Source organism: Vanacampus margaritifer, chromosome 11 (assembly GCF_051991255.1).
Source record: "Vanacampus margaritifer isolate UIUO_Vmar chromosome 11, RoL_Vmar_1.0, whole genome shotgun sequence".
Classification (NCBI taxonomy): domain Eukaryota; kingdom Metazoa; phylum Chordata; class Actinopteri; order Syngnathiformes; family Syngnathidae; genus Vanacampus; species Vanacampus margaritifer.
Genome location: NC_135442.1, coordinates 9,722,047 through 9,750,016, shown reverse-complemented (window position 1 = coordinate 9,750,016; position 27,970 = coordinate 9,722,047). Strand labels below are relative to the sequence as shown.

At 38.4% G+C, this 27,970-nt stretch overlaps 1 protein-coding gene across 1 annotated transcript; it reads right to left on the bottom strand.

The window, feature by feature from the left end:
• Positions 1–36: 36 nt before the first annotated feature.
• dars1 (aspartyl-tRNA synthetase 1) lies at positions 37–26,490 on the bottom strand. The gene is made up of 18 exons (XM_077579592.1): positions 26,346–26,490; positions 21,757–21,865; positions 19,675–19,704; positions 19,384–19,441; positions 17,527–17,619; positions 15,603–15,705; positions 12,403–12,505; positions 11,291–11,371; positions 9,581–9,640; positions 4,828–4,939; positions 3,631–3,765; positions 2,450–2,597; positions 1,879–2,025; positions 1,722–1,764; positions 1,534–1,614; positions 1,308–1,419; positions 638–709; positions 37–468 (listed from the first exon to the last, which is right to left on the bottom strand). The coding sequence occupies exons 1-18, from the start codon at positions 26,366–26,368 to the stop codon at positions 377–379; spliced, it is 1,602 nt and encodes a 533-aa protein (XP_077435718.1). The 5' UTR covers positions 26,369–26,490; the 3' UTR covers positions 37–376.
• Between the last annotated feature and the right edge of the window lie 1,480 nt (positions 26,491–27,970).

The following is a 27,970-nucleotide window of genomic DNA, read 5'->3' as shown; positions in this document are numbered from 1 at the left end:
GAAATTATAAGAGAAATAAATGAACACAAACTAAGCTTTATGCTTTGAAAAATATTTTTATGAGCCATTGTTTTTTTAATTTGATTTAAAAAAAAACGCTCATCTACAGACGTATTGTAGGAGACCACGATGGTTAGTTGGAGGTAGTTAGAACGTGTCATAGTTAACTACTGGTAGTTATCTTCTTAAGAAGAGATGCTGACCATTTGACTGTTCTCTTCTGTTGCACTCTCAACAATCTCTCATAGTAGAAATTAATCCCATGTTAGTGTCTTTAAGAGTGGCACTAACCCAGTAAATCAACATTATGAATTAGTAGATCCCCATCACCGTTATGTGACTTGTAGTCTGGAAGTAAAAAGACGGCTCGACAATTTCAAGGTGTCAGGCGTTTGGGGTCACGGGGAAACATGGAGGTCTGGCGAATGTTGTGGAGCCCCAGGTACAGCATGCAGACTCTCTCCAGGCCTGCAAGAGGAGAAATTTGAGTGTTGTAGCAGCACACGGCAGATTGTTCAACAAATGAACAGAATGAAAAATATGCACGACGAAATTGCTACGTACAAATGTCTATTTTGGGGGGAGATAAATAGAACCATTAACATATATAAATGTATATATGTACAGTATTTCTTACCAATGCCTCCACCACCATGTGGGGGGGCGCCATAGCGGAAGGAATCGATGTATGCCTTGATCTTCTCCAGATCTGTGATTTTAAAACAAATCAAAACAGAAGGTCACATATAACTATTTTCCATATTTTATTCACATTTACAAAGCATGGTGGCTCCAATGATTCACATTCATTTTCTTTTATTGTGTCCTGCAGAGGGCGACAAACCTCAACAGTGTTTGTTTTAGGTCCCTCAACATATGTTGAGTGGTTGGAAAACAATTGTGCTCAAAGGCCACATTAGATGTTCAAAACAGACAGATGGGCCAGGTAATTTGTAGATGAAGTTGGGAGGGGGGTGAAAACTGTATTTAAAATGTGTATGTAAATGTGTTCATTCTTTAATAAAATATTTAGTTACTCTTTAATTTTATTTATCACTAATTCAACAAATTTTATTTATTACTAATTCAACTAATTGCAAATGTATATATATTTTTAATTTTTATATATTTATTTTTTGTTTCATTATTTACACCACTTATTTACTTGATGAGATTAATTCATACAAAATTAAGAAATTGTTCTGAATGACCAATTGTAGGATTTTTTTTTTGTGTGCAAAATTAATATTACAACTCTTGATCATGCAATTCCTTGGTGGGCCATATTGTGACCCCCTAATCCTTACCAATCTGGTGATGCATGGCCCGTTCGGTCAGCATCTGCGCGTCGTGGATTCTCTGAGCTCCAGACAAGATTTCCTCTCCGCGCATGAACATGTCATAGGAGTTGGAATTTTTCTGGGATCAAGAATATAAAAATACAAAATGATATGTGGGTTGCAATATTACTGCTGATTTCACACAGAGACAGACGAACTACAACATGTCTGTTTGATTTTGTAAGACACTTACAGGGTTGTTGGGATCAGGCATGGTATAGAAAGGTCTCACAGCCAGTGGGTACTTGTCCAGAACATAGAAATCGGTATCATACTGGAGGGTGGGAAAAAGATTTACAGGTGGAATGACGATAAGAGATAGCCTATCCGAGTTGACTCGGGGTAACAGGTAGGATGCACACTAACCACATTTGGACCTACCTTTTCCTTGACAAGGCGGCCAAGCAGCTTTTCATTCGGCGTGCTACAAAAATGTGAATTTATAAGCATCCAGTTTATTCTAACATATGGAAATATTTTTGAACAGCTTCTGTAGTTGGGATATTTTGGCTTTCATCTACATGTGATCATTTCTGACCTCAGATCTTCCTCGTCGCCCATCTCGACCCCGGCCTGACGCAGCATGGCCAATCCCTCCTTGTACTCTAATCTCAGAGTGGGCTCCAAAAACTTGAAAGGCTCGCTGGGGAACTGCTTGTTTACAGTCTGGATCTCAGTCTGGAAGCTGATAAAAATAGACAAAAGCTATTGCAAGCCAATAATTGTTCACCCCTCCATTAATTCATCATGACCAAGCAGACCTACAGTTGAAGAGGTAATTTTGTTTATTTACTACCGAATGCCACCACTTGGAGGCACTGAAACAACACGGAACATCATCTCATTGACCGTTCAGCTGCTTTCCACAAAGCTGACAAAATGCCTGACAGCCCATTATCTAAACTGGCGAAATAGTTTTGTCAGGAAATACAATATCTGAATTTTCTATACCAGGAGCTTGTCAAGATCGATGTTGTGTAACAGAAGCAAAATATTGTGGCATGTATCTCCTAACCATTCAGTGTGATAATATACCAAAATAGGTTTGACGCAGGCCTCAATTCGATTAAAATTTCAAGCCATCAGAGCAGTACGGTAGTAACACTTACTTATTTCTCAGCCCCTTAAAGATCTGGACCATGGTGTCAGTGATGGAGTCAATGACCTCGTGGTAATGGTAATTGAAAGCCATCTCAATATCCAGACCCACAAACTCAGTGAGATGACGATGGGTGTTGGAGTCCTCTGCTCTGAAAACTGACAAGAATGACAATTTAGAGTCACAACAACAGTTAAAAACATTCCTTGTTCAAAAAAAAAAAAAAAAAAAAGAAGAGGGTCACGATTCCAATCGGCTTATTAAGCTCAGCCTGACAGCATTAAAAATGATGAGCTACTGTAACTTAGCCTGGCGTAAGGAAAAGTATCTTCAGAAACAGGCCACTGTTTTCATATGTGATTGAGAAGCACAATGTAAAAGTCTTCATCTTGTTTACTGCTCATGACTGACAGGTAACTTTATGATGACTGACACGGCTGTGACCATAACATAGTAATAATTAGCTGCCAAACACAATTAGCCGCTAATTGATGTTGGCCATCAAGAGAATGGCTAATCATTTATGCACCTCACATTGGTGTGAGGCTATTAAAAAGCTGCATCAACAATATTTTTCTAAATGTGTGTACACCTCTCTAGGTCAGATGCAAACACTGTTATGGACCACCAACAGCGTTTGCAAATCAGCCAAGTCGGTTTATAAAATACTGTTCCATACATTTCACCCTGCTTTTGCAGACCACTTCAGTCTAGAATCTACAAAGTTGCACCCATCTGACCCCTGAATAACAACTCAAACAAGCATGACTTCTGCCCCTCTCTGCCCAAGACCTATGCTATGTTTACATGAAATTGTTCCTCAGTGGACTACGCTACACGAGTCCACTGCCAGAGTGCTGATCCCAAATGGACCCGCTGTAACTACGGCAACCGCGGTAAAAACGTATTCAAGCCTTAGATGCAGTGATGACCTTAAGTCCTTTGATTTCTCTTGTGAGCTGACAGAAAAAACAAAAACAAAGCGAGGCTGTCCCATCCCCGGTGGTGTAATATCTACCTTGAATGATTCATAACACATCAAGTTGAGAATAACTAAAGGACAGTTACACGATCCAGCTAGAGAAGCTTCCTCGTATAAATGGAATTGACAGAATCCGTCTGCAAAGTTGTGTCAGTTAATATTCTGCGGTTCATCACAATCTTGTAATTTTGGGGAACGTGTTTTTTTACCTGGACCCACACAGAAGACCTTGTCAAAGTCAGCACAGATGCACATCTGTTTGTAAAGCTGGGGAGACTGGGCCAGGTAGGCGCTGGTCTTAAAATAAGACACAGTGAAGACGTTGGCTCCGCCCTCACTGGCAGCTGGAGTTGGAATAAAAAACAGTTTTATTTATAAAAGGTTTATATTCATCTAGATGCTGATTTGAAATTTTTGGCAAATACTTAATCTGAATAATTTGTTTCTGAAAAGATACCCACATTCAAAGCCAATATCACAGCAGAGAAATCAGACTTAAAATTCATAACATCTACAGCTTCATTTGACGCAGATGGTTAGGGTTTTGTCTGCTATTTGCATGTCCATAAAAGTGCCAGCGTAATGTCGCAAACAGTTGTTACGTGTCAAGGGTGTTGGCAAACAGGAAGGTGTGGTTTTTGCAACAAGTACATCGTGTGGATTTACAGTTGCCGCTCTAATAAAGAGCGCCACGTTTGAATTGCGAGGCGCGGAGCAAAGTCAATTTCATTGGCTGTTGAGGCAAGGAAGAAGTGAAAGTGTTGCGTAGCTACACCGTGTTGCGTAACAAACTCAGAAGCTTCAATTCATTATCATGAATTAGGGACTTTTAAGATATTCAAACAATATCCAGTTTGGTCCTTAACAACATGTATCATTATTGAATGTCACAACTCTGCCATCCTTATAAAAAAAAAAAAAAAACTATAGTGGCAGAACAGTTACTATGCAGTTACTATAAGACATGTTTACTAGAAAATAAAGTACCTAGAAATCTATTCATTCTTGATTATAAGCAGTTAAGACGTACACTTGGGACGGATATTTCTTTTAAATAAGTAGGAAGTCTGTATGGAGAACATTTAAGCAAAGTTGCCCATGTCCAACTAACACCATAATGCAGAAATATGTTGGGGTTGATTTACGCAGGCAGATTATATTGTGGTTTCCTCTCGTTCAGTTTGTCATTAAAACATTTTGGTCAACTGTTCAGTGGTCAACTTTTCAAGTTGAGGCAAAGAAAATGTACACCTCATACAAGAAAACTCACTTTACAGTTTCCAGTAAGGCAATGACTTGCATTTCACATATGGGCAGTGATACAGAAAGTGTACTGTTATTGAAACATCTCAGATTTCCCAGGAGATCCAAAACCACTGTGTGTGTGTGCGCGCGCGCGTGTGTACCTGATATGATTTTCGGAGTCTGAATCTCCACAAAGCCCTTTTTAGTGAGGGTATCTCTGAAAAGTTGGCACACTCCTGACTGCAGGCGGAAGATGGCCTGGCTGGTGGTTGTCTTTGAGAGACACAAGCAAACGTTACAGCAATGAAATCAGTTAGCAATGGGAAAAAAAGAAGAAGAAGAAAAAAAAAAAGAGTGAAACCTGAAATAAATAAACAGGCTATTATGGGGGCGACAGAAACTTTAGTATGGAGTAAAACAGCAGGTGTGTGTGTGTGTGTATAGTATAGTATAGTGAAATCCCGCAAACCGCGACAGTTAAAACAGAATCAGTCAAAATGTAACTGAAAACCACCCTGCGATTACTAGTTTCCATACATGAATCAACAACTTTACTGGCTTTTAACCCCAGATATTAAACAGGCTCAAGGACCTTTCAGTGAGTGGTCTATTATACTTGCATTTGAAAATCTGTTTTTTTTTTGTCTCTTCTTGCCCTTGGCAACCGCTTAGCCCTCTGCGCGAATGACAGGTGAAAGGATGGAAATGTGATCATGTATTATACTGGCACTTATAAAGTTCAAAGGTTTTCTTTGTTATTTTCCCTTCTTGGGACAAATGTATCTTGGTTCAAGGGATAGCTGCATACGTGAATACAAGCAATCAACATCACATACGTACAAATGCGACAAACACTTGGCATAAAAGACCACATCTATCAACACCTCACCCTATTGGGTCATTTACGGTGAATCATATAATTAGAGAAATAATTGCGTTTTCATATCGGGGCATACCTTGCATTTTCAGCCAGATTTTTATGTTCACACTCAAAATTCAGCACATGCAAGGGGTCTGATGAAAAAAATGTTGGGCTTCTTTGACTGTCTATTGTTCAATTACTTAACTGATGTTCAGAGACTTGACCTTTCTCCTTTATTTTTTTAAATGTATCGAAGGATCTGACTGCTTTGCTCCAGGACACTTCAACGGGACACATACTAGCATCTCTCCAATGACTAGTTACCAACAGTGTGAGACTTGAACCCTGACCAGTTTTAAAGCCCAAGTTCAAGTTCTATCAAAAGACATGTCCCTGGTGGGCCTGATGGGTGGTGTCTGGTCGGTGCTGGATTTCACTTTCCTTTCTTTGGTCCTTCCTCGGGTCTCCTGACGGCCTCACGACTCTGGCTGGAAATGTTCGGTTTAGGTGAACGGTATGGGATTTTTTAATAGGTTTTAGGTGAACTAATGAATACACGCACGCACTCACCGACATACAAAAAAAAAACAAAAATAGGAGAGCAATGATGATGGCATGTCAAATCGGTAAAATTACCGAATGAACAATACTGAGCTCTCCAGAAAGAGAGAAAAAAAAAAAAAAAAAAAGACATGTCCCGTTGCTACTATCTACTTCAATAGTTAACAACTCTACAGTATTAGGTCTAAATTATTATACGGGTCATATTATTTCCAGAATTGCAGTTTATTTTATATAGTACAATCGAATTCCATATAACGCAAACGTAGGTCGGTTGCTGAAGAAATAAATATTGAAAATGAGTAAAAAAAATAGTATTAATTGAGATACACTTTAACCTATTGAACTGAACTTATATAAACATTCAATGGACAACAACCCAAAAACTGTCCTGAGCAGAAAGTCACTTCCTGTCTCAAGTACACCTCAAGTGAGTGGGTGTGAAGGTTGTTACCATAGAGAATCAGCTTCACTCCAGTTCAGAGCGTCACAAAACTTACTTGAACCAGACGGGACAATCTGTGCTGCGGTGGCAATTTACCACAGACGAGTTTCACTAAGTGTGAAAAACATTTGTCTGGGCGCGCACACGCTACTACCCTTCTTTTTAGTCACTCATCTAGCCGTTATTTCAAACAGAATAAATGGATCCTGGGATGTTAGATGTGCTGGGCTCTGCTGCAATAGTGTAATGAATTATATATGATGATAAGGTTGTGCTATTTAGAGTAAATGCAAAAAATAAGGGAATAAACAATATTTAGTTTTATGGTAACTAAAAGACTGGGAGATTTCTTTCACATAAACAATGTCAATGTAATGGTTGGAAGAATGACCACAGACTTGTCTACTCAACAACAGAACAGCAGCTTAGTCCACCTAATTTGCACAATCTAAATTAAATCAAGTAACCCTTTTCTACTGTGCTCTAAAAGAAAGCACATTGTGTTTAAGGATAGTCTTTAGCAAATGTTTTATGGTTCCCTTTTGGAGAGTCTATCTGCAAGTGTGAGAACCACTTTATAGCTTCACTGGACCCTGATGTGTCCACGGACTTAAAAGTGTTCCATGAACAGGTGTTCTTGTGAGACGTAGTACTTGGGGCTGTGGCGTGAGCGCCTTTCTGCATTGTGTGTGTGTGTGTGCGTGCGTGTGTGTGTGCAGGAGGGAAAGATCAAAACATTTCAGGTTTCTATCTGCAGTTGCTCACCGAAGTTCAAGATTTCCTCCCACACAGTTGTATAGAATCAACACATTAAATCACAAATTATCCGTATGACTTCGGAGTGATTTGCAATGTATGCATACAAAAAAAAAAAGAGGTTGCTTTTTATTTAAAGCAGTATTACCATCATTTTATCTATTGTCAGAAAAGCAAAATGGAATGAACTATATAAAACGAAACGGAATCAAAAAAAGCTTACATTTTCCAAAAGCAGTTGCTGATTGTTTGCTTTTAAAAGTAACATGCGCAAAATAAAATGCATGCTGGAATCATCTTCAGGATGCCAAAATACACTAAATACAGACGCTCCCCTACTTACGAACATTCGTGTTACGAACAACGGTACATACGAACATGTCTGCGCGCATGTCAAAAAATGTTCGGAAAGAGATGCTGTAAGTTAGATTTTTTATTGCGCACCTTTTTCCGAGTACTGTAGTGCTTCTTTCCGCCGCTAATACCGACGCTTGGCGCTGTGAGAGCTCACCCAGCATTGGAGACTCAGCAACGTGTCGAGGAGGAGGAAGAAGAAGAAACGCCTGTCGCTCATAGATAAAGCCATCGCACTCTTCCAGCAGCAAGACCCAAATATTGAACGTTGCACAAAGGTTGCAAATCAATTGAATGATGCCATACAGTGCTACCGCATCATTTATGATGAAAAAAGAAGAAAACTGTGCAATCGTCGTTAGATCGCTTCTTTCAGACAGTTTTTAGTAAATCCTCCAAGGAAGATACTCATCAACCCTCATCTTCTTCTCCTCGACCCTCAACTTCTTCCTACATTGAAGTTACGGAGGAGGAAGTAACTTTTGAAGCCCATTCCAGCGACGACGAAGAACCTCTCATGATATAAATTCCTCCTCTTCCTCCTCCTCTCCTTAAGCATCAAGTACATCTTCCAAAAGTAAGTTAAACTTCATTTTATTTATCTTATTACGTACATGTACATACTGTGTGTGTCTCTCTCTCTCTCTCTCTCTCTCTAACATACGTAGTACAGTACTGTACGTATTCTCTTTAAACATAAATTATAATACAAAATATAGCACTGAAGCAACTTACGAACAAATTCACTTTACGAACGATCGCTCGGAACGTAACTCGTTCGTACAGCAAAAATGTTGAGTCTACAATGTTTAGTTAAGGTGTGAGAGCCAAGATGAACTTTTTATTGCTTTAAATGCATTTTCAGCCCCTGATTGAACACTTTAGGTAAAACTGCCAAAGTCTTCAAAATGAACATGCGCAAAATAAAATGCATGCTGGAATCATCTTCAGGATGCTAAAATACACTAAATATAGCACAAATTTAGAGTTTAAACCTCTATTTTAGGTGTGAGAATCAAGATTAACTTTTAATTGCTTTAAATGCGTTTACAGACCCTGATTGTACACTTTAGGTGAAACTGTCAAAATCTTTAAAATGTGCATAAGCACAATGAAATGCATGCTGGAATCATCTTCAGGATGCTAAAATACACTAAATGCAGCAAGTTAGTTAGTTATTGTACTTCTTTTCCTTTTGGATTGTTAACGCGTCGCCACAGCATGCCATCCTTTTCCATCGAAGCTTATCTTCTGCATCCTTATCCTAAAACCAGCTGCCCTCGTGTCTTCCCTCACGACATCCATCAACCTTCTTTGAGGTCTTCCTCACTCTCTCCATCCTCGTCACTCTTTTACCAATATACTCACTATCTCTCCTCTGGACGTGTCCAAACCATCCAAGTCTGTTCTTAACTTTTTTTCCCCCCCAAAACATCTAACCTTGGCTGTCCCTGTGATGATCTTATTTCTAATCCTATCCATCCTGGTGACTGCTAAAGAAAACCCCAACATCTTCAGTGCCACTGTCTCTAATCCGTACATCACGGCCGGCCTCACCGCTGTCTTAATAACTCCCCCCCTTCATCCTAGCAGATACTCTTCTATCACATAACACCCGTGACGTGATCTGATTCTTCACCTCCTTAATACACTCACCTGTTACTGGAAAACGGGCACATTTTGGAGCAACACGTTACTGGCATCACCGATTTGCTGATTTTAAAAACTACCAATAAAAAATATATCATGTATACGATCCATATTGAATAAGGTCAACTACATGAAGCAAGATTCACATTAATATCACAGATACAATGATACTTCTTTTTAAACAACTAAAAGATTGCTAGGGAATGAGTTGTGATTAAGAAAACAGAAAACCTCAGATGGATCTATTATGTCTCTCCGTAGGAGATGACTCTAGGCAACAACTTACTCTGAGATCAATCACTCTGTTGTCCAGTCTGGTGTCCTGGTTGACAGTAGCTCTGCCCTCCTGTAGGAAGACAAACAGAAAACAAAAGCCATTTTATTTGATGAAATATCAAACCGTGTTCAGCTGCATCCGTTTTTTTTTTTTTCCAGTGGCCAAAGATGTATGAAGGCGTTTACAAAAAAAGTAATACTGGTCGTGAAAATCATATCCTTTCAAATCTTAGCTGGAGACAAAAGTTTTGTTCCATGTGACAGCCTAATGAAACAAAAGACACCTGGAACTGTGGAAATACGGTAGCAAAAAAAAACACAAATGAAAGAGTAAATTTTTCATCACAGGAGGAACCACAGCTTCCAGGGTCATGCATGTCGGGCTTCCTCAGAGGACCCGCAGGGCTTTGCACTAATAGCCTGTGTAGCTACATCCTGCTCCCAACAGCCCAGCACGGGGGGACAAAGGGTTAGAGAGGCGGGTAGACAGACTGTTAAGGTCTCCGTCTCCCAGGACAGCATTTGCGCCTTTCAAGCGTGCAACTGGCATCTTACATCCCAGCAGAAAACACCTGGGATGCTGCTGCAGCTGCAGACGTTGGCCGAGAAGCCAAACAACAACAACAAAAAAGAGCCCTCGGCTGCCACAAGGCGTTTTAATTTTCATGGTATCAGAAATTAAATTATGACAGTGGATATGGGAAAAGACTTGATTTATAGCATCTATAATTGTGCAACCTCAATCAACTCTAGATGAAAACGGCATTTCATTCTAAATGGATAGTCTAATTTAATTTCTTTTTATGAATGCAACCAACAGAGTTACGACTTTTTCAACTATGGGCTATAAATTGTCGGGAATACTGCATTTAAAGAAAAAAAAAAAAGAGCAGAGATTTCTTATTCTTTGCAAACAGCCCAGAATGTTGGCACAAGTTGATGTTTGTCAACTTTATACCATTCTCAAAAGTATCCGCATGTGTGAACCTTGCAAAGCTGCAGTTAAGACCACGATGGAAACTTAACTGCTGTTGCATAGTTTCCACCAGCATCACAGCGACCTCAATACAAATAATGCAAATGCCTTTTAAACTTTGCTTTGACCAACTGTGAACTCTTGATTGACAGCAACAAGTATAGAACACATTAAGTTATAAATTATTCTTATTCTGAATGCAGTCAACCACAGAAATGTGCAGTGAAGACAATTATCATTATTCTAATTTTCACTGCCACATGCGACCGACAAGCAGATGTAATCTACAAAGAGAAATTCAAATGGTATTCATTTCTGCAAGTGTAAAAGCGTCTAATGATTCGGCATTAGCGCACAAAACACCCTAATTAGAATTCTCTGTGCTTTACAAGGCTACACTATCTTTGAAATCACATATTCTGGATGGGAGAGGGAACATAAAACCTTATTTAACAGATTAAGACAAATGAAGGTTGAAGTGTTTTTAACAATGTATCAGATCAATTCACTTCCACTAATGAATGCCTAAAAAATAAATTACGTTCTTAAAGGCATCACCAGAACTTAAGCAGCTAAACCCCATATATGTGAAATTTACCACCTGTGTTCCATGATATGGGCATACTGTACATACAGCTATGAAAGCACACTCAAACAACAAAGTGGTTCTCCAGATTTAAGGAATTGTCAGAAGAGAGGTTTTAAAATCCCTTAATCTGTCTCTGCAGCCTCTCATCTTCTCACCTCATCCCCCTCTCCTTCAGGCCTAACAGCATCCTCCAACTGGAGGGGGAGACGGGCCTCTGCCTGGCTGATGACAAAAATCTGAGGGGAAAAAGAAGAAGAAAAAACAATATCACATGAAAGTTCAAGAACAAACATAAATTTACAGACAGGCACTTGATGCAACATTTTCCAGAGCTTTGCTTAGTTACCGTCTTGAGTCAGTTTTCGTTGTCTATCTTTGCTCATTACTATGGCCAGCATATATAGTGGAAGGCAGAACAATTAAATGCTCTTCCATCGGATGGCAGAAGGTACAATAAACATGCTGTTACAATTTATACGACAGAATAGGATGGGCTATATCAACTTTGATTTCAATGAAATGGTCCTAGATTTTACAATGGGTGTGTCTAAATTTAGACAAGACCACCATTATTTCAGTATTCATAACTTTTGCGACAGTTTTATTTGGTGGTGTGCTTCGAGACTTTTCTCATGTAAATGAGTGCCTTGGCTCAATACGTTTGGGGAACACTGCCTTTTTTTTTCTTTTTCTTTTTTTTTTCTTGGGGAACACTGCCTTATTAATGTGTATGCCAGTGGAATATGTAAGAATATGTGCAATATTAACTCACAAGTAAAACAGAGCGTATGGTGTTCCACAGGGTTCAGTACTGGAGCCTCTGCGGTTTTAAGTGGTGTTTTGTTTTGTTTTCTAGCGCTCTATAAATATAGTTGAGTGATGGAGTCAGCATCCTAACGGCATGATTCACAATGCCAAGTTGAGCAGTGCTAGTCTAGCACAACTCGCTATCTAGCAAAACTAAAGAAACACACATGGATGGGGAATGCAAGAACAAAACACTTTCTGGATTCAAGGTAAAGAGAGCCAGATTGAATGAAAAAGGCTACTCTCCCTGTTCATTTTATTTACCAGTAAACCCTATACCTATGTCTTGAATCATTATTTTTTTTCAATAAAGAGTTTGGTGAATGTGCATAGGAAGCTGGTGTGGTTTAGTACCTCCAAGCACCACTGGTGTAGGCATTAGCACATTTTTAGAATCAGGCTGTTAACCTATAGCAATAAGCACCACTGGTAGACAATTATAGATTGCCAAAGAGTCTACCCGCTCAATGTGAAGCTCCACATCCTGCTGGGAACAGCTTTCGATCTTTTGGTCCACTTTCCTCACTGATGCCTCTACGTCGACAATACTTTCCTTGCTGATGCTGGTGGAGGAAAAGTGAGACAATTAAGATTAAATAACAGTCTGTGTGGGAGGATCAGCGCATGAAAAAAAAAAAAGTTTTCCTACTTAAGCCGAACTTTTGTTTGACATACATTTGCCACGGAGAGTTATGGCTTTTCAAGAGATTGTGGGGGCTGAGACCATTTCTGAAAGAACCTATAGGCGCTTATATTAGGCACAAATTAAAAGGTTACAGCAGAGCAAAGATTGCTTCATTGTTTCCAGTTTCCACGCATCATAAGGCCAGGGGGAGAAAAAAACAATACTCATTATTTTATTTTAAGTTTTTTGTGTACAGACATCACAATATTGTCAAACTGTGACCCTCCAGCTAGGAAGCACACAATCTTACAGATGAGCTACTGCTAAAATGCAGTGATGTGGAATTTTTTTTTCCAAAGATGTCCGTTCATGCAGATTTTCCTGAACATTCCTTTTGTACTTTTTTTATCAAACACATTATTTTCAGACCTGTTGGAACAGTAGCCAAAAGAGAGTAAGTCAAGAAAACTATGGTCAAAGATCGATCCAGCTACAATGGAACCCAGTCTAACTAGAGTCACAAATTAGATCATAATTTGTGTGTCTTTGAATGGAATCCAATTGAAAAAGTTTAAAAGGAGCCACATTTGACTCTTATCATAATCATGTGTAATCATAAGAATCCGGCTGGAGACACTTTCTATGACATTTCCAAAACAAGGCGCCGTCTGCCTATCCAGGAAACTAAAGCTTTGTCATGATGAACAGCACAGGAGGTCAAAGCGGTTCAAGACCAGGAAAGGGGGAGGGGAGGGGGTTTGCATTTTAATCCTTCACTCCTCTTCGTTCCGTAACAGTAATGAGGGACAGAACGCCGATGCGCTAGTGTCCCTTTTGGCCCCAGAACAGCTGCTACCTAGTAGATGAGTTAGATAAATAAATCCCACATTAATGACTTTCGCTTAAGGGCCCAGAGGCTGACAGTATAGTTCAGAACACATGAGGTAAACATCAATTTCAAACAAGCTAGCTAGAGAGTAGGAAATACCTCCGATTACGTTCATATTTTTTTCCCCCGAGACCTTTCCGATAGCATTCACCACTACTTACGTGCTTGAGTGGAGATGCGCCTGCAGAGCCTGATGACCATCTAATTAAACTGTGTAAATCCAATCTACTAAATGAAGATTCGCCAGTAATATCATCACTGGCCTCAACAAGGAAAGGATTTACTTGTAATCCAGAGTCTTATGTTGTCAGTCATCGAAACCAAACTTTGCAGAGCAACGGGATTGATCGTCACACCTGTTTTTGAAGGTTTAGATGATTAACATTTGGACCACAATTGCTTGGAAGTGATTGGGTTTAGCTGAGTTTTTCTCAAGCAAAAATGTGCTGTCCTGGCAACTCCGTTATCATATTGATTGTGGCGAGGTATTGCACAATACTTAACTGACCAAGCACAATGATGCAGAAGCAAGCAGAGGAAGAATAGAATTGTCTTGGTAAGATGAAGAAGAATTAAGACTCAGGAGGAACTAAGGGATCAAGCACAACCAAACTCTATCCAAATACATGCGTTTGTAGTATGGTGTGTAAAAAAAAAAGATTCACATAAATTAAGTAATTTCTCTGAAGTGCCAAATGAGTGTATGAAATTAAACTGAAGTTATATCACAAAATGATTGCATGGACAGGTCATGTAAGAGGAACTATAGCAAGGTCAGGGGATCCTGACATGTCACGCATGGTTGTGCCTGCCCAAAAAAAAAGAAAAGTCAAAGCTGATAAGATATTTGAACTTAAGCATCCACTTAACCGAAACATGCTCAGGATGGGATATCTTTTAGACATGTCAAATTTAATCACTGCTCATCACTTAAATGAATGTACATTTGAGTCATCAGTGCAGCGGAGAGAGCTCTCTTAAATCACATTTTTGCATATTGCTGCTGTGCAGTGGAATACTCGCATTTCCAAAATCACTACTTGTCAGGAAATGACCAAATCTGGTTTGAAGTACAAGTAGCTACCAATTTTCGTGGAAAAAAACAAAACAAAACATGGAATGAGCAATTGAAATTCCTATTTAAAAAAAAAAAATCACAAAAATTCACCTTTTTTTTGACTGATTACGTAATGTGACCTATTTTTACTGCCCACGCTTTCCTCACCAATAATCTTCCATATGCACTAGTTAACTCGAGTTTCAAGGGCAGTTGTCAGCGTTCAAAACATGACTGCAATATTACGTCACAGAATTTTGTCCTAACCAAAATGTACATGTAAATGTACAATGAAAAAAAAATCAAGGTTTTCATACGCTTAAAAAAGTTACATAGAAATAGTTAAAATGAATTTTCGACGTTTATAGCCGTCAATGTCAGTGAATGAATTAAAAGAAGAAGAAAAGATTAAAAATTTGGGGTGTCAGGTGATTAAAATTGTAATCGTTATTAATCACATGACTTTACTAGTTAATTCACGATTAATCACAAATGTTATATCTGTTCTAAATGTACAATAAAAAAAATAAAAAAATCGAGCTTTTCATACTCTTTTTAACAAAAGAAGGGAAAAAATGTTAAACTAATAGAAATGGTTCAAATGAATTTTTGACGTTTTTACCCGTCAATGGCAGTGAATGAGTTAATAAAATAATTAATCCTGCTTCGACAGTGACGATATGTCACGTTTGTAATCACTGGAACTTTTCATCACAATATATTAAAAAGTGTGTGTGTGTTTTAAAGTACCACTAGTTCATGAATTCCTCACGTAAACATAAGACAAACTATCACAGGCTACCCTCGGTAGCTGCTAACATGACGAATGATGCTTGGCTCTCATGCATTTGGTCTCTTAAGTACCACGTTGCTGTATCTGCCATCTCAACAGGAACCACTCTATTAAAACGCTGCCATATCCTACCCTGTTAACAGGCAGCTTTTGTGGTCGAGTGAAAAATGATTGATTTCTTCGGCCCACGCCTCTCTGAGAATGTGTGAAAATGGATCGGCGGACAATTAGTGGCCAGGATTTTCCCACCATTGTTTTTGCGCCACTCTAACAGGAAATGTAGTCTCTGTACTCACTTTGCTGCAAACTTGACCATCTGCTTGCTGGCACGATCTCCCACCGCGACCAGTGCCTGCACGTTGAACTGCTGTTGGCGCAGCACCAAGAAACACTGTTTCCCTAAAGACAAAAAAAACAAAAAAACAAGTGATAATGCCAGAATGCAAAGATTGATGGCCGCTATAACGCTGCCGTGTTCATCCTTAAACAATGTAGACTTGGCCAGTCAAAGGGTGATGTATGACTTTGGGAGTAACACAGTCCCCAATTGAATCGCTTTCGTCATCTACAGGTAAAGTGTGAATGGAACATTGTCTTTGAAGAATAGTGAGCGAAGAATGGGAGATTGCTACCTTCCTAACAAACACACACCTATTAGGAGAGCAAACAATTTAGCAAGCAACCTCCCGGGGAAGAAGACAGCCAGACCACCCAAGCACTTTGATGTTTGCTGCCTGTGACCAAGAGGCGGCCGTTTGTGATAACAGTAAAGTCATAATCCCACCACAACAGACGCACCTCATCCTAGCAGACTGAATCAGGATGTTATTGTGTTCACACGGACATCCTTACAATGACGAGAACGATGGAGGACATGAGCGTTGGGAAGAGACCCTTGACTCCGGAAGCTATCTTGAAAGGAAATGACTAAAAGGTCATCATTTCAATCTCATTTTTGGCACCATGAACAGTAATAGCCTGTCAAACCTGACTGATGATTGGATGCCGCCAAGTGCTATTCTAAAACTACGAAACATGAGTCAAAATAAGTCAAAGGTGCCTCGCAAAAGCAGCATGGGGAAGAAAAAGGAAAGATTGTGCAGCATTTCACACAAGACCATTCAGGAAGCGCAGTCACCTCTTTCAGCATTCTCTAAAATATACTTTTGCTATCAGATTTTTCCATCTCGATCACATAACTGTCAATTATACAGGAAATGTTTACATTTTGTTCAGGATTTGGACGAAACGTTACCTCTTGTTTTACCAATTAAGACCCTACTCAACTCAACTTTATTTAGTGCTGGGTTTAGAAAATCTAATAATCAATATCAATCGATTTTTCCTTTTCGAGCCTGAATGCCCATGAATCGATTATTTTAATATCTCTTTTTCCCAGAAAGGCAAGATTTTTTTTGGTATCTTACGGTTTTCTTGAAATTGACTATTGTCTTGAATTTAAAAGTATTTTCTTACATTTATGAAAGACCTGATTTATTGCACTTAAAGAAAATTCAGAATTTTTTTAAATTGGTATTTACAATGATTGAATTTGAATTATGAAAATATTTTCATCTCATCTTTGCTGATCTTAATGTTTGTGTAACACACTTAACACGTGTTACTTTCATTAATACAATAAACTAAATCATTTATTTTAACCATTTACTGCTTCCTCAAAATTGTATTTGGAATGTAATGTTTGTGGAGTTTTTATCATGTCCTTAATATTTTAAAATGTGTGTTCCATATCCATAATTAATCAATATCGAAATGAACTGAAGTGAATCGAATCAAAACGGGAAAAATCGAATCGAACTGAACTCTTGTGAATCGAAATCAAATCGATTGACGAAATTAGAATCGATACCTAGCCCCAACTTTATTCCATACACAGTACTGCACATTAAATAAATATCAGACACAAAGACAGCAAAAACAATTAACAGAAAAATAGTAAATACAATAAAACACTACAACAATGCTGAGTCGAAAGCCAAACAATAAAAATGTCTTTTAACATGAGTTTTAAAAATGAATGGAGAGGGGGCTTGCTTAATGTTTAGTGGGAGCTCATTCCAAAAAGAGGGATCGGCAAGGGAAAAGCTCAATCCCCTCTGAGCCTTCGCTTTGTTCTCAGAACCTCCAGTTGGTAAAGTGGTGCAAGACCATTCAAAGATTTTAAAAACAAATAAAGGAATCTTAAAATGAAGATCTCACCTTTGGCCCTGCTGGTGTGAACCCGGGCACGCAACCAGATCAACTCATCGGCCCTCTGAGGAGTGAGGTCTTTGACCAGCACCAAAGCCCTGTCTGCAAACAAACACAGACAAGTTGAATTACTTCAGGAAGGGCTTTTTGGAATCCATTTTCACTCCTCAGGGTACAGAATCACACACACCCAACCTCAGTTCGACCTTGGATATTCTCAAAAAGCAGGGGGAAAAAGCATGCATGAGCTTGTGTAGACTAGTAAATAACATTTTGAAATTACAGCGGTGCCAAGTGAACGCCGCCTGACTGCCTTTTTTTGGGGGACAAATTGGCCTCACGTGTGTCACTTAAATACGGAAGCGTATTGCATTCACTTGAGAAAAAAAAAAAGTCCTGTTTTTCTGACAAATTCTGGGGGGGGGGGAGCTTTCTTTTTTTGAGTATTTTTTTTCTGTTTTAAAAAATACATATTTTCTCTGTTTTTTAGAATATTTTTTCCCCCTGTTTTATAAAATAATTATATTTTCTGTTTTTCTGAATATTTTTTTAAAGGGGTTTTCCCTCAGAGATTAGAGAACAAACCACAATACAGTATACACGTTCATTCCTTTATTGAGAGCCAGTAAGTAAACATGACCATCTTATTGCATATGGAGGTATGCGGGAAAGTGTCCGCTTCCGCTATTAGCGAGTCTGCAACAAGTCACTTGGAGTTCAGAGGTAAAAAAAATAAATTAAAAAAACACTCCAAAATACAGAACACCAGCTCTGTTTTTCGGAATATTTTTTTTTCCTGTTTTTTTTTTAAATAATTATTTTCCCTGTTTTTCAGAATATTTTTGGGACAGAAAAAAAATTACAAAAATAAAAAACAGAAAATAAAAAAAATAAAATAAAAAAAAACAAATCTCCCCCCCAAAAATTGTCATAAAAACAGGAGGTTTTTTTTCTCTCCAAGTGAATGCAATACGCTTCCGTACTTAAAGGCATGTTTCATCCTTATTATCAGCACACGGCAGCGTCAGAAAACGCCGGGTTGCCACTTAGGCTGAGAACTCTGCGTCAACCCACATGAAAGCCTTCCCCGCCCTCCGTCCCCCTCCCCATCCCCATCCCGTACGGTTGGGCCTGGACAGGTCTGACTGCTCGCATGAGTTCATCATCAACGAAAGCACTGGCGTCGCATGGCGAGCTTAGAATAAAAGATTTGTCACGATATTAATCATTATTGCGCTGCGTTATTCATCACTAAAACAACAAGATGTTTGTGCTATGAGACATTCTTTATATGTCATAACATCATGGATCATTTTGAGGGGCCCACAATTTCACGGTCTAACCTGAGAAATGAAAAAATTGCACTTTTAGAAGGCCATTTTAATGACTTATAATGACTTTGACGTGCACATTTTTTTCCATTTTTAAATAAAATAGATAACTGGGAGACGTAGAAACAAACAAAATGAGTGTTTTGCCTTGAATGTGCATACCGGTACATGGAATTTGATATCTACATTTAATTCCTGAGGGGAAGTGGGTGCCTTGCTCTTGGCAACTCAGCAGTGAGTGCTTATACCAGTCAGGGGTATTAAACACAGGCCAATTTTTTTAATCACACGTACACAGACATTTTTATTTATTTATACATTTGGTATAAGGGGATCAATGATGACTACCCTGTCACTCACTTCTGTAAATGTGCTAACAAAGGAATGTTATTCCAAACAAGTCTGTGTGTACTTTGTATATTAAAAAACAACAACAACAAAATTTTGATAGTGTAGAATTTGATAAGACTATGATAACTGCTATCACCAGAAGTGTTGTTGGGTGTTTCGGTGTAGAAAGAGCTGCCAAACTAACCCAGTTTTTGTTGGGACTGGACCATTGCCATCACACCATAACGATCCTTGGCGAAGTCCTGAGAATTTAAAGAACAAAAAATACGAATGTGACTCTACCACTTTCCTTTTACAAGCGTCAGTTTGGCTGTACAAAAGCGAGATAAGATATGACGATGTTTTATCTACAGATTCGGAGAACTGGCAGGTGTGGTGTGCCAATGTGAGCGTTTTACACAAGAAGCGTTGCTAAGGTGTGAATCTACAAGTGAGTCAGTCAACCTAAAGCAAGTAAATTGTCCCAGATACTTACATCTTCCTCTGCGCTTTTCTGATCACCAGCCTGAAACACAAAAAGGATGTGTTTAATTTACGTAGGGTGTCAAAATTAGTGCGGAAATTTTTTGTTAATTTTAAGGTCCTTTAATGCCACTAATTTTTTGACCGCGCGATTAATGAAAAGCCTGTACTGGGAGAATTCCAGTCGCAAAGCAGCAGACACGTCAAAATTTAGCGGTAATAAATTTAACAATAATGCATATATTTGTGGATACTGGGGTCAAGTTGTATTTTACAATTTTAAAAATGTGCAGAATTTCACAAGTTACTTCGTGTTAAAGATTAGATAGCTCCGAATATGAAAAGAAAAATGCACCGAGCTGTCACCAACGTCTAACAAATGTAATTATGCCATCTAGTGGCAGAAAAATGACCTCAACAGAAATCAAACACTCGTTTTTTTACAGTACATTACATATTTTTAATTTAACTCTGTTTTATGAATTATTATGAAATTACTGTATCGATGATTAAATAATGCAGCCATATTTCTATTAATTAAAAAAAAATCCACTTTCATGTTAACAAGAGCATGAAAACTATTTTATTGTACATTTAAAACCGAATTTTCGATTAATCGTTTACTATTGAAGTCATGCGATTAATTACAATTAAAAATGTGATTCGTCAGACACCCCTAGTTTAATTCCATATAGCCAGTATGGAATGACGTACACACAAAATACATAAAACTCCCAAAATGTCACATATTGAAAGGTGAAATTGACAAATGATAATGCAAATACAAATGATAATTCGCAGCTCCAGCTGCAGGTCAAAACTGAGATATCTGTAACGCACAGCTCTTCTTCATATTGCGCCAACAAATCACAGACAATGAAGAATGGCAGTGGGAGATATTGCTTTGTAATGGAAACAGCAGAAGTAGACAGATATTCTCCACATCTTCGCCGACTTGAGGGCAAATGAGCCTCAGTGTGTGCGTTCATATGGAGTCTTGGTCGGGCTCGACTTTCATTTGCTATGCAAATGGGTATTGGTGACTGGAAATGCCTGTTGTAGTTGACGGCATGGGAATCACCAAACCTTTATTTATTTGAACATCAAATCAAATGGTTGATGATTTAAAAAAAAAAATTGAGTAATAAGAAACAATTACAAATTATTTTAAAATGAATGAATTGTATAAAGTGATTTTAAAAAATGGGGCGGCACGGTGGCTGACTGGTTAGCACGTCCGCCTCCCAGTGCAGAGGACGTGAGATCGAGTCCGGGCTTCGGCCTTCCTGGGTGGAGTTTGCATGTTCTCCCCGTGCTTGCATGGGTTTTCTCCAGGTACTCCGGTTTCCTCCCACATTCCAAAGACATGCATGGCAGGTTAATTGAACACTCCAAATTGTCTATAGGTGTGATTGTGAGTATGGTTGTTCATCTCTGTGTGCTGGCAACCAGTTCAGGGTGTACCCCGCCTACTGCCCGAAGCCAGCTGGGATAGGCTCCAGCGGCCCCCCCCCGCGACCCTTGTGAGGAAAAGCGGTTAAGAAAATGGATGGATGGATTTAAAAATGTAACTAATTGCATCACATCGGCCCCTGAAGTTGCCGGCCCACCAGGCATCTGTCCGCTATGCCCGATGGCCAGTCCAGCCCTATTTGTATACAGTACGTCAAAGATTCAGTGTATTTTGCAGACATAAAACTGACTGGGATTATATATAACATTAAGTCTTTTCATCCACATTTAAAGGAGCTCAGATTAGTTCTAGTAAACATATAAGGCATATGTTTCAACATTTTGACAATTTTGGCAATACAATTATAGATAACACTTTATTGTCCAGAATTATCGGACTGTTTCGTGTTGAGTGGGAGCCAACATGTCGTGCTCTCAGCATAGAGGAAAATAACACTTTGTTTGGGCAGACGTAAACAAAGCTAAAATGGCAGGAATACTTGAACAATGGGGAGCGGTATGAATAACAACCGTGCTGGAACCACAATGCCCATCAAGAAGGCACGACACAGTCTTACCAGCTGTGAGAAGAGGCAACGGATGCGAGACACAGCAGAAAAGAAAGAAAAAAAACACTACTGACCAGCTTGGCCTGTTTCTCAGCCTTTTTTGCAGCTTTCTCTGCTTCCTTCTGCTGTTTCTTCTGGCCTTTCTTTGACTGGGCCTGAGGGTCCTCCTCGGCCGCCGCCGCCCTGGGACAGGATGACATGCACAACATAAACATTGAAGTCGACTTCCACCTTCTATTTCTCCCGTAGGCCAGAGGAAGTTGTTCGCCGCTATCGTCACGTCCCGCTTATAACCTTTAATGCCATTCTTACGGACGAAAAAAAAAGCAGACGGTCTGTAGTGAAAGATGTTCATTCAAAGGTTTCGTTGAATGGATGTATGGATATGGCTGGGTGAAGAGATACTAAGGACCAGTGAGTTCAAATTAATTACTGTACCTCGGTTCATTATTAACCTATGCTATGTGAGATTATTATTTGAACATAGTGACAGACAGAACAAACAACGCGGAAGGTACAATTAACCCGTCTAGTATTTCCACCCGTCCTAATCACCCAATCAAAAACGTGGTCAACCTTTAAGGTTCCAACACAACTGAGAAAGCAAAACCTTTCCCAAATGTGTCTAATGGTTACTCGTACTAGCTACCAGATGCTAGCACAGAAAGTGAAAGTGCTTCAAGGGATTGCTATGAAGACGCAATAAACTATACTATCACGCAATAAACTATATAATCATAAACACAATGAACTTTGCACTTCTCTAAATTCGTTTTGCATTAACTTTTATTAAAGTTAAAAGCACAGGTGGACAAATACGTGCTTCCCCAGTCCGGGTGTCCTGACCTAAAGGAAGGGAGCTGTTTAGTCACAGGAAATAACAAGGACCAAAGTTTGACTATATATAGCTTTAAAGCCTTAAAAATAAACTGAATTTATAATAACATTCTTTGTCTTTTGTAAATGCTCCAAAAAAGGTTGGGGACTACTACCACCAGTAGGCAATGGTGCTGGGTAGCAAAAATAGCCCCTTTTTATCCCAATAACAATATACAGTACCACGATACACAGTATGTTCAGTTACTAAAAAACAATAACACACTATGACCGCTTACCAATTTATTCTTTATGCTGAAGTGACATGAAACAGATGAGAAATGCATCCAGTAGTGCTGTTTTATAAAAATTATCAAATATCAGGGATGTGATTTGACCAAAGTGAAATTATCTGAAAATTTAGCCGGGGGTCTGGGGGCCGCTGGCACCCAGGTAGGTCCAGGGCAGCGCCCTGGTGGGGGGACAAGGGGGGCCGGAGCTCATGGGTTTTCCGTGTTTTTAAGTACTTTCAATGCACACACATGACAAAGAAATAGACAAAACAACAGCATAAATTTTCAATGTATATTGAACTATCCCATATAAAATGGCAGTTTTAGTCAACTCAAAATCAGTCACATTCAAAAACATTGGACTGCCTTTGCTTTTAAAAACTATCACTGAGAATATCATCATATCTAACTAATGTGATTACTAAGTTAACACATAAATAATGTTGAAGAGTTCAAATTTCATGAACAAATAATTGTATCATGACCAAATGAAAAGTAACTCATATTAGAGCATACCACAAATGTCTTTGTTATAGCAGAAGATGTTATCTGTCGGAGTCATGTGCATACACAATGAACTACTAAAAAAAAAAAAAAAAAAAAAAACGGAATTTTTTTTTTTGGGGGGGAGATAAAAAAAGCGGAATTCCGCGAATTAGCGGAAAAATCACATCCCTGAAATATAAACAGAAGAGGCAGAGTAGCCGACATATGCATAAAATGTAGATATATCAGTCAAAATAAAAGGGCATAAAAAATATTTCAAACAAGAATTGATCTTTTTTTTTTTTTTTTTTTTTTACACACGATCTCTACAATAATGTGATTTTGTGAGCATCCGTTTTCTGAACCACTCCTCTCGGAACGTCGTAACAGTCAATAAGTTTTTGTTTAGCTAATGTGTAGCATTAATTGCCTGCTACTTGAATATGCTCCACTTTAACACGGTACCAGCGAGAAATCTGTGAAAAAGGGTCACTCACTCAGTCACTAAAGCCCTTACAGTAGTTCCAGTCTTTCATGATTACATAGGTCAGCTTCGCAATTAGCATGGCTTCTCCGTCTTTTCCTCTGTTAATTACTCCTTGTAATCCCTTCGTGAGAACGATACTTGGAATTAATGCATCTTATACGCTGCCATGGAGGGCTGTGATTAGTGACAAGTTCAGAATGAAACCGCAACGCGTTTATGTGCAGTAGTAGCCAGCCGAAGCTCGTTGCTATAGCTAGCTGCTGCGTCGTAAGTAGCATCGATCACACGGTAGTAGGTGACATAAGCGGTTTGGCGTAGCTTTTTGGGGCCATGTGATTCTCAGTTTTGCTATTCTTTGTGTTTTATTGAGGTGCCAAATGCTAATTTTGACTCTGCTATGCTAAACCGCTTCTAGCATGACTTGAGGTGTAGGTTTTTTGTAAATAGGTCATAATTACGAATTTATTGTTAATTATTTCTCATTAATTATTTGGATTTACCCAACTTGTTGTTTTTTTTTAATTTTCATTGCCTGTTACATTTAATTTTGCACCCTAAGATTGCAATATATGTCGACTATGGATCATGATTCACTTTGTTGTACTTATGGCAGCTTTGTGGAAAACACAGTTCTTGTTAGTTTTTTGCTAATGGCAAATGATGAAAGGGACGATAAGAAGAAAGTGGCATGATAAACATTTTTATCGTCTTTACGATATATATATATATATATATATATATATATATATATATATATATATATATATATATATATATATATATATATATATATATATATGGATATCTGTCAGAAGTCTAGACGGGAGGCAACACGATTAAAAGTATACAAATCCAAGTGTGTAAAAAAAAAAAAGAACTTTTGAAAATGGGAGAATATGGCCCTAATGAGTTGGTAAAATTGGGTCGTGGAATTAATCACAAATCAAAAACAAAGGGTGTTAAAATTGTTGATGTAAATGTCTTGCAAACCTGTTGACTTAGCTCAACTGGATTAACCACGTAATTTTAACGGCAGCAATTACTGAGTGGCGCAGCTTTTCACAAACCTTGTATTAACTCATGGCAAAGAACACTGATGAAAGGTTGTTACACAAACAGAACATTTACATTAGGTCACCTTAGGAAAATGAAACAGTTGTGCACAATTGTCACGATAACGTTTATCAAACACGCCATCTGCTGTTGCAGAAATTCTGATCCCATAAAGACAACAATAAATTGATAAAATACTAAATGGGCACACATAACCAAGTGGTGCATGCGCACATGAAACAAAAGGTAATTAATACATTTAATCAGCCAAAGTACACCACGATACAAGAAAGAAAAAAAAGTTATGTTTAAGTGGTTTTTTTTAACTTTATTAATATGATTGAGACAAAACGTTAGGGCAGAATTTATCATCTTTTACTAGCAAAGTTTCACTGTTAACTGAAATCTTAAAGCACACGAGACAGAACCAATAATGGATTGACTCAAATCTTCTTCCCAAATTAAAACAACACCCATTTCAGATTAAATAGAGACTCTAAATTGCCCATAATTGATTGTCAATAGTGCACAAGAATTGAGAGTGTACTCTGCCTCTTGCCCAAAGTCAGCTGGGATGGCCTCCAGATGATCGGTGGCAGGATAAGCAGTACACTATGCATAAACAAATACTATGTAATGAGTTTTGAAACTTTATTAAGCAAACCCTCTCACTTATTTAAGTACAGCATGGCTCATGAACAGAGGTAAAACTAAGTAATTGAGAACAGCTGAGGAATGTTGATGATCATGTTCATGCAGGTTGGGTTTTGCATAGCAGCTTTGAAAACAGAACTTTGCAAGCAGTTTATTCCTCACAAGGGTCGCCACTTCGTTTTTAAATAATCTAAACACATATTTGCTGATAATAACTCCAAAATGTGTAATAACAAAGACTGGGTCTTTCTTGGGGCCAATTTTGTCAGCAATGTATCAGACAATGCCAACATAAATTAAGAACGAGCGCTGGTTTGTCATCTTTATTTCATTGGATTTAAATTTGGGTTTATAACGTTTATTCAATCAACACTAAGCGCATGTTGTGCACACATACTCTTGATGTTAGCTCAAACGAAAAACAAGGATATGTTTGTTGTAAAAAATAAAAGAAAGAAAGAAAGAAATTCCTCGGAACAGATGACTAAACAATAAACATGACAATAATCCCTTTCATCTACAAATAAGGAGGTGAAATGATGTACGCAATAAAGTTTGGCTGAGACTCCTCAATCAAATCAGACTATATCTAAAATGTGAAATACTGTATGCAATGGTCACTTCTCATCTAAGTTTAAAATGTACAACAGTTACTTAAACATCTAATTCTGGTTACTTAATACAAGCAATGACACCAGGAGACATTGTGGCAATACTTTCCTTGTCATCTCCTGACAGATGATGCAATACAATGCATGTACAGGCAATGCCATCAAGCTAACGCTAAATTTTAGCCTTACCCATGCCATGTTTCAAGTCAGTATTTGTACGGTAACAGGACTTAAACATGATTAACATAAGACACGTTTCTTACCCCTGAACGCCCTCTTTAGTCATGACGAGTTATTTTCTTGGAGAACGTGTTGAACTGCAGAAGACAGAGACAGGCGTGCAGCGCGTCAGCTGTTACAGCATGCCCGGAAACCGGAAGAGGGGATTTATTTTGAGGGGACACTAAATGCCGATCGCCTTTTTAATCCGTGTAGAAACAAATATATTGGAGGTTTTTTTTTTGCCCACGCCGTTTTTAATAAAACAATATATAAATATATATATATATATATATATATATATATATATATATATATATATATATATATATATATATATATATATATATATATATATATATTAAGCACTTTTAATAAATACAAAGCAAGCTTGAAGTGCGTTTGGCAATGTAGCTAGTTACTGAATGGTTAAAGAATGCAAACTAAGTTAGAGCTCAACAATTCATACTAAATTGATGAAATTAGTACTAAATGTCATGTGGTGCAGGTAGTGATCATAACAAGAGCAACACTATACTTCCAGGAGAGCATTAAAGTGTCAGCTTCTATTAACTTTCCTCTTTTGCCTTTGTCGAGTGCACTGAGGGCGTTCAGGTATCAAGAGAGCTTTGCATGCTTGGCTTTCAGTGTAAGTGATGGCGCTTTGAATACAGTGGGGGGTCATCAAAGCTTTTCTGTTTGTTGGCCGCATGAGATATTGATGCTTCCTGCTGCTCATTCTTCCAGCCAAACAATGTGACTAGTGAAGCAGGTCACTGTCCCAAGGGAATCGTTAGTATTTATGTCCCATTCATCTCATGTTCGCAATGTCCGTTTGAAATAATTACACTCAGCCAGATTCAAAATGTAGATATTTTATTTGTGTGCATAAGATTGTAGCTCAGCCCATGGATTCACACAGGTGGTAGAAACTATTTCCCATCCGTTTTTTTTTAACAACTTTGACCTTTAACCCATACACTGAAGACCTTTCACTGCAACAACACGTAGACAAATGTATGTGACTACAACTCTTGAATTATGTATGAGAGTTGACCCATGTGATCCAAGGGTTTATTTTTGAGTGGCCAGCGAGGACTTAATTGTGTGCACTCGAACGGGCACTTTGGGTGGTTTGCATACATGCATTTTGCTTTAATGTGCAAGGAAAAATTCAAGATTCAAGCACTGGAGGGGAAGTGAACTCTGCTCACTTCACAACAAGCAAAGCAGCACAATTTTAAAGCCAGCTAGTTTAATGCTAACACATAATGGGAAATGCCATAGACAGGATAACAAATAGCGTTGATAATTGTGGTGTTATTGTGGTGTTATGATCGTTCAGGCAACGGATGTTGACAGAAAATATGACAGTACTCACAGGCAAATTTTCTTTATGCTTTTTGAAAAACAAATAATACTATTGTAGTTTACTGAATGAAAGTCTTCATTGTTTGTGTTTTCTTGACTACATTTAATAGGGCTAGGCGACACCAGTTTTGGGCTGATACCTGGGCTTTATTTCAAGGTATCGGTACTCGCAATAGAGGCTGATACTGGTATTGGTTGTCCTCTAGTGAAATAGAAATTAGAAATCAAAAGAATAGAAAATTGCCATTAATTTCATGCAATTTTATTTTATTTTTTGTATACTTAGATATTTCTTTAA

What these genes read in the sequence shown, in the direction of transcription:
- dars1 (XM_077579592.1), bottom strand. Translation starts at nt 26,368, where the DNA reads ATGACTAAAGAGGGCGTTCAGGG. An exon ending in AGAAAAGCGCAGAGGAAGAT is followed by an intron (nt 19,442 to 19,674) that starts GTAAGTATCTGG and finishes TTAAATTCTCAG; the next exon opens with GACTTCGCCAAGGATCGTTA. An exon ending in GGCCATGCATCACCAGATTG is followed by an intron (nt 710 to 1,307) that starts GTAAGGATTAGG and finishes TTAAAATCACAG; the next exon opens with ATCTGGAGAAGATCAAGGCA.